General features: G+C 42.1%; 1 protein-coding gene across 3 annotated transcripts in view; it reads left to right on the plus strand.

The window, feature by feature from the left end:
* The window catches only part of IP6K2 (inositol hexakisphosphate kinase 2), a 28368-nt gene extending 25150 nt beyond the window's left edge, over positions 1-3218 (plus strand). For all 3 annotated transcript variants that reach the window (XM_044451240.1, XM_044451241.1, XM_044451242.1), the window contains one exon: positions 2425-3218. In XM_044451240.1, the coding sequence (XP_044307175.1) occupies positions 2425-2922 (498 nt within the window). In that variant the 3' untranslated portion in view covers positions 2923-3218. The remainder of the gene's footprint in view (positions 1-2424) is intronic.
* Positions 3219-7178: the final 3960 nt, after the last annotated feature.

Here is a 7178-nt window from a genome sequence, read left to right on the forward strand (position 1 = left end):
ACATTCTAATTTTTTCTAAAAATAACAAAAATGCAAGCCTCTAGGGGTTCTTTTAACACAAAGGAATTCAGTGGTGTTAATTTTAAAACAATTCTGTAGCCACCCTACTTCCCACATTTTTTGCTGAGAAATTTCCGTTTTATTCATCCTCTTGCTGAAGAAAGCTCCAGAACATGGCAGTGTCATTGTAATTGGGCAGAAGGGCCACATTGGAGCAATTGCTGTTCCTTATCAGGAAAGGGGAAAATCTGATCAGCAAATCCTCTGTAGGAAATGGAGGCGGTTGTTTCCGCGTGCACGTGCATGGAATGCATTATGCACACAGCAGAGTGTCCTGTTGTCGCATCCTTTATTGGCAGATTCTGCCCAGGCTAGCTTTGGATGCAAAGAACCTGTTTGTCATGAAGCGTATCAGACAGAGTGTGTGCTTTCTGATTCAGCTTTGGATGTCAGAAGTCTCCAGCCGGATCCAGATGTACTTGTGCTTAGAATAGATTTCTTGAAAGGAAGGGGACAAAGTAGTCATGACTAACTTACCTCTCATTGGTTTCAATGGTTCTGCTCTGAAGCTAGCATTGTTGTAAAGGGACATGCCAACTCATTTTAACTGCAGTAAGAAATGGGGCTTTGTAAACTTGACATTAGCGAGAGAGTGATGGTGGCAGATCCTTAGGCCTTTTTCCCATTTCAGTCCCCCTCCAGAGCATACTCACATAAAAACTGTTCAAAGAATCTTGTCTTTGTAGTGTGGGCACTTTAAAAAGCATCCCAAACAGAGTCCCTTTCACAGATAATATGACTCCACAGAGGTAATTATGTTTTGTACTGCCTTTCGGGTTCAAGGCTCCTGAAGGTGACTTACATTGAAGCAATATAATTACATTGGGGCTGCTTCTACCCTTGGCATTTTCTGAAATAGCCTTCCCACAACAAAATCCCATCCTGATGAGGGCCTTGTGGTGGATCACATTGACATTCATCCCATCCCTTTCCTCTTGTGCTGCCAGTTGTGCATCCCGTGTTCGGCTGGATGCCCTTTCTTCCCCTCCACACCCATCCACAACGGCCGCTTTTTTCGTTGTTCAGGGGCAGGGGGGGACCCGGGTCCTGCGGCTCTGCTTCAGGTGTGCCGTTCATCAGTGGCATCCAGACGTTCTGCTGCTGACATACACAGTTGTGGCTTGCTGTGGGAGGCAGCAAATGGGACTGCTTTGACACAGGCCCCTTGTATCTCAGCGGGTGCTTTGCAGGCTCTTGCAAATGTTGTGTGGATGGGAGAGCTTTCAGGAGAATTTTAGAAGGCGGTCACAGTGTAGCACATCTCCACTTGTTTAATTGTTGCTAGATGAGGTCATGTATTTCACTGTGCCTTACTGTGTAAATTTTCAGTAAGAAGCGTATCTGTCTGACTGGTTTATAGAAGCAACTGCCCAACTATGGCTTTTTGTTAATTTATTATATTTCTATATTGCCCTAAGCCAGTTCATAACGGATCTAAAGCTATGTAAAATATTAAAGGGAGTAGTATTGCTTGCCACAATCAGTATGCCATTCATAGCCTGCCTTCCTTGATTGATTGATTGTTTTTGTATGCTGCCCCAAACCCCAGGGGCTCTCTGAGCAGCTCACAAAAATGTGTGACCAACTATTTATCCAAGTGTTTCTTGTGGGGAGCATATTTCTGTTCTCCGCTTTCTAACAAACAGATATGGAGAACCTTTATTTTTCTCTGCTGGACATGAGCTAGTACAATCATTTCAGTTTGGTCTTCATTATCCTTCTAGCAGATACCTACATGATTGGTAGAAGATAGCTTCAGTATTCTAGCAACTTGTGTCAAATGCTAGATTTCTTCTGTCAGCCATCCTTTGTGTGATGTAGACCCACACAGTCATTTTTCTTTAAAATACATTTTTTCTCTTCATGGGCATCCCACTGGGCATGACAAGCAGCAAGTCCAATTGGCAGTAGTTTTGCATCAGAATTAATGAGCACAGGCACGATACCTTTGTTAATGGGCTGAGTACCATTATGCATGTCATAACTTGACTTTGGAAGTGGCAGCCAAAGAAATGTCTAATCCTACTTATATTCTTCAGTCTTATTTTCTGAATAGAAAAAAATAAACCCGAAGAGTTTGTTTTGCAACTAAAAAACAACATGTATTGAGGAATAGGGGACTGCTACAATATACCACCTCTGCTTTTAGCTACCTCAGAGGGTTTTTGCAAAGATTTTCTTCTGGACCAGTAAATTTCTTAGCTGAAGTCCCATACACACTTAATCGGGGAATAAATGCCTTTAAACTCAGCAGGACTTACTTTTGAAGAGACATGTAGGAAACTGCACTGGTAAGGGTTTTAATTCAGAGTTACTTCTGAATTCAGTGCCAATAAATCCTCTCTTGCCTTGTATTTTCTACAGGTTTATCAGCCAGGTACTGGCCAGTTAATGTTTATGAATAAGTACCATGGAAGGAAGCTTTCTGTCCAAGGATTTAAAGAAGCACTTTACCAGTTCTTTCATAATGGCAAATACCTGCGACGAGAACTTTTTGAATCTGTTCTAAAGAAACTGACTGAATTAAAATCGGTCTTGGAGAAACAGGAATCATACCGCTTTTACTCCAGCTCTTTGCTCATTATTTATGATGGAAAGGAGTTACAAGATGTAGCTGTGGACTCTGACCCAGAAGACCTCGAAGGTCTTTCAGAGGAGTCGTCGGATGAATCAGCAGGCGCATATGCTTACAAGCCCACTGCTAGCTCTGTTGATGTTCGAATGATAGACTTTGCCCACACAACATGCAGGTATTATGGAGAAGATAGTGTGGTGCATGAGGGCCAAGATACGGGTTATGTTTTTGGACTTCAAAACTTAATAGTTATTATAAAAGAAATAAGGGACGAAAGCAGCGAATAAACATTTAGAATGCAAAACCGTAGAAAGTGCTATAGTGACTCTTTGTATTCCAGACATATTGACCACTTTCTGGTGGTAGCAACCTGTACAGAATCTGTGGGGATGGCCCCATCAGAGTCAGAGCTGTGCAAAAGAGGGCATTTCCTTTTAGTGGTGCTAGAGGTAGCACTGACACATCTGGGTATCTTTCTTATTTATTTTAACTCTCTCGTAAACATTCCACATTTGATTATTCAAATACCTCTGTTATTCCTGTGTGTATATGTACCAATAAAATTCTTTTTGTTCATTGTAAATGATAATGTTGTCTTTCTCAGCTTGGTCATTTATTAAATAAAGAACAATGGGCAGAGTATCATTTAGGTTAGATGGGCTTCCCCTTCAGGCCTCCTTTACAAAATAAATTACTTACTTGCAGAAAGTTACTCAAGTGTATTCCTGATACTATGTTAGCCCCAGTCATTTGGCAGGAAGAAGTGGGAACTCCCCAAATCCAGTGTTTACTAGGAGCAGGAACATGGGTGTTGGAAGAACACCTCTGATCAGTAGATCACTGAACTGATCTTCTAATCAAGTGTGTGGAATCCTTCACACTGTTTTAAGATGCCAAATATTGCAGAGGGGCCCTTCCAGATTGTACCAAATCATTGCCAACTACTGTTTCCAGTTTACCAGACAGGGCCAGTGTGTCTGTATCCTCCCCATTTGCTGTGCTGTTGTGGAGCAGAATGTTTGGTACTTTTCTCCTTGGCTGAGGTTCCCTCTACCTGATTTTTCTTGGCACTGGAGCCACTTACGTGTCAAAATTTTAGCTTGGGAACTGAACATGCCTTTTTTTTCCAGAAGCCTGCTGAGAATTTCCACTTTTCTCAGTGGGATTTCTTGCCCTTCATCAGCTCTGGGGAATGCAATTTGGATTCAGTGCTTATTTTATGCAGTTTTGAATCCTGAACCAATTCAGTATGACAGATACGCCCTTTAACACCATGGCCACACACAGTTTGCAATGACCAAAATAGAACATATTTTTAAAAATTAATTCTTTTAAGGTTAGTTTGAACTCATGTATTAAAAACATTGGGGAATAAACCCTAGAGAAAAAGTAATACTAATACATTGTATAAGCACAGCAAATAGTCATTGTGCACAGTACTTGCCTACATGACAAATACAATTGTATAAATAAAGAACACCTCTCTCCAATAACTAAAGGCAGGAAACAGAAAAGGGCCCTATTTGTGAAAGTAGCAACCCTACTGTTGCGGATTGTGGTTTGATAGCTTTCCAACAGACCCTGTAGTTCTTTTCACTGTTTATTGGACCGCTTGCTTACTAAATCCATAATCCTATATACATGGGCATAAATCCTGTTAATGAAATTGGGCCCACTTCTGATAGACATGTATTGGATTTCATTGTCAATGTGCAACGTACAGAAGTATCTATATATCACAAAATAAATCTGAAAGAGATTTAACAGGAGTTGCAAATTATATTTAAAATTACATGTATATTACCATTTTAACAATAAGATTTGCAGTTTATGCATTCAATCATTGCATTTTGTCATATTTACCATAGGTACATTTTGCCCAATCCACTCCTTTTAATGTGCTAATTTTCTATGTGCAGGGTTTTTTTTCCAATCAAATTGGGGTGTTCCAGCACTGGAGGTAGGCACCTTGGCTGTGGCAAGTGAGTCGCCTGTGATGTTTCCCTAAGTTAATTTTTGTTATCTTTTCTTACAATAAAGCAAATATAAAAGCCAAAACACTTGAGTAGTGATACTAAGATGGTAGTGAAATTATATCCTTCCTGAAGTATTCCCATAAATAGCACATTTGCCCAAACATGTCAATTTTCATCAAATTTTGTTGCTTTGCTGCTGGTCACCCAGTTGAGTCAAAATCTGGATTTCTTGGGATGACCCTAGACTTCGAGAATGAGAACTAAACTTTCTGCCAATAGTGTTGGTGCCCTTCCTGAAAATACTTTGTGCTTCTGCCCAGATGAAGTTAACTGGAAGACTGCTCAGTATTCAGTGTTGGAGAAATGTACACAATCTTATGAAGCACTTGACCATGCTGGCTTCGCTTGATAGGAGTTACAGTTTAACACATCGGAAGGCACTAAGTTGGGAAGGGCTGTGGATACTTTAAGGAAGACACAGACTGTCCGCACTGAAAATCTTGAGTTTACTGGTTGCCCAGCTTCCTGCTCTTTTCTTCTCAACCTCATTATCGTGCAGCTGAGCCCTCAAGAGCACAGCACCACAGCGCCTCTGTGTGCTCGGGTGTTCGTTCAGCCATTCTTGCACATGCCAACATGCACGGATGTGCGCGCTGCAGAGGCGCAGGCCACAAGCTGCAGCCGCTGCTTCCACCCTCAGCATTGCACTGACCTCTTCCTTTTAGATGCCCAGCTGACTTCCTCTTGCCTTCCCTTTGGTTGCTTTTCTCTAGTTGAGAAGGTGTGTGCCTGAAAGCCTGCGGGTGCTGATGGCTCAGAGGGTGCAGGCTGCCCCGTGCCGGAACAGAGAGGCTGGGGCCTCTAGGTGGGTGTCTCTGTAGCCCCAACAGCAAAACGGGCTTCCCACCTTCCCCGTTTTTGTTGCAGCTAGTTTGGATAGCTTGGCTTCCTTTCTTAACCACACCAATGCAATACACATATGGAAAGAGCTACAAGTGTTGGTTTTCCATAGCAGAGGGGGTAGTCCCAGTGGCCATCTGTATATGTGAGTCTTTGACTGGGGACACAGATCACAACCCTGCATGATTATTTATTTATTTTATTTATTAAAAGCTTTTGTATGCTGTCCTATTATACAAGATCTCAGGATGGCTTACAATATTTAAAAAACAAAACTACAATTTCAATAAATAATAGAACAGAACAATAAATCACAAAACAAACAGAGCCACCATTACCACCATTTGTGGATTTTTACCATTCTCGACCCAACAGATGGGCAGAGGATGGGGTGGCTGGATGGAGTCACTGGGGCAGTGGGTGTGGGCTTGAGTGGACTCCGGGGGATGGTGGCGGACAGGAGAGCCTGAAGGAATGTTGTCCATGGGGTCGCGATGGGTTGGGCGTGACTTTGCAACTAAACAAAGCAACAGATGATCAAGTGGCTCTATGTCATCATGGTTTTCATCCTCCCCGGTTAGTCTTCCTGCTACTGACAAACATTCCATCAGCCCCCATGCCTAAAATTCAATTCCAAGGTGCTTGGTTCCTTGCCTATGTCACCTGCCTCTTCCTCATTGGCCTGCATGTCTGCTGCTAAGCAGCGAAGGATAATAGAGGTTGGATGGCTGGAGATGCTCTCAGTGTTGTCACTCTTTCCAGGGGACTCTGGTAGTTGCATGCCAGGACCATGGGAACCACCAACCTTGGTTTGGCCAACACAACAAGCCATGGTGGTCCAGAAAGACCCTAGAAGAAGCTGTAGTTTCATAGTGTAGTCCCTAAAGATCCAACTTACCCCATGGTCCAAATACTATGACTGACTTTGAGCAATACAGCAGGTCAAGACTAGTCAAAAAACCCACAGTGGCTTGGCATGATGCTACAGAGTGGTATATAAATATAATAAGTGATAGTGGTAGAATGCTCCCTCTCAGCTATGCACTTTTTAAAGAGGTAACTTCTTCAGCATTATGCTCCTTTTCAAACTGCCTTGTTGAGTTGTCCCTGAAATACCCACTTTGCTCATCCATAGAGCCTCTATCCTTTTTTATACATCCTGCTTCTCAGAGGTACAGGATTGAGTGAGCCCCTGGCTCACATTCTGTTGTGTAACTGTTTTTGTAAGTTGTCCAGAGACTTTTAGTATTGGGACGGCATAGAAGAACTTTAAATAAATAAATAACTTATACATAAATAAATAAACAAACAAACCCACAGTCTAGATGTTCCAGGACATTGTCAAAATCTGCCCTGTCCCAAACTTTCAACATTATTATTTTTACTATTATTTCATTTCTATACTGCCTCATAGCCAAAGTTCTCTGGGCTGTTTACAACAATCCATAAAACATGATGATATCATACAGTAAAAATATAGAAACAGAGAAACATTAACAAGTATAAAACAGGTAAAACAGTTATTCAAAGTTGAGGGGCCACCACAGAGACCCACCCCCCTTTGTTGCCATCCTCTGAGGTGCCATTAGACTTGAAACTCATGGGGAGGCCCCAGGGTAGTGTCCAAATGGATTGCAGCTGGGAGAGGTGCTCCAACAGGTGTTCCC

The sequence above is a fragment of the Varanus komodoensis genome, unplaced genomic scaffold, assembly GCF_004798865.1.
Source record: "Varanus komodoensis strain SLA01 unplaced genomic scaffold, ASM479886v1 scaffold6_2, whole genome shotgun sequence".
Classification (NCBI taxonomy): Eukaryota; Metazoa; Chordata; class Lepidosauria; order Squamata; family Varanidae; genus Varanus; species Varanus komodoensis.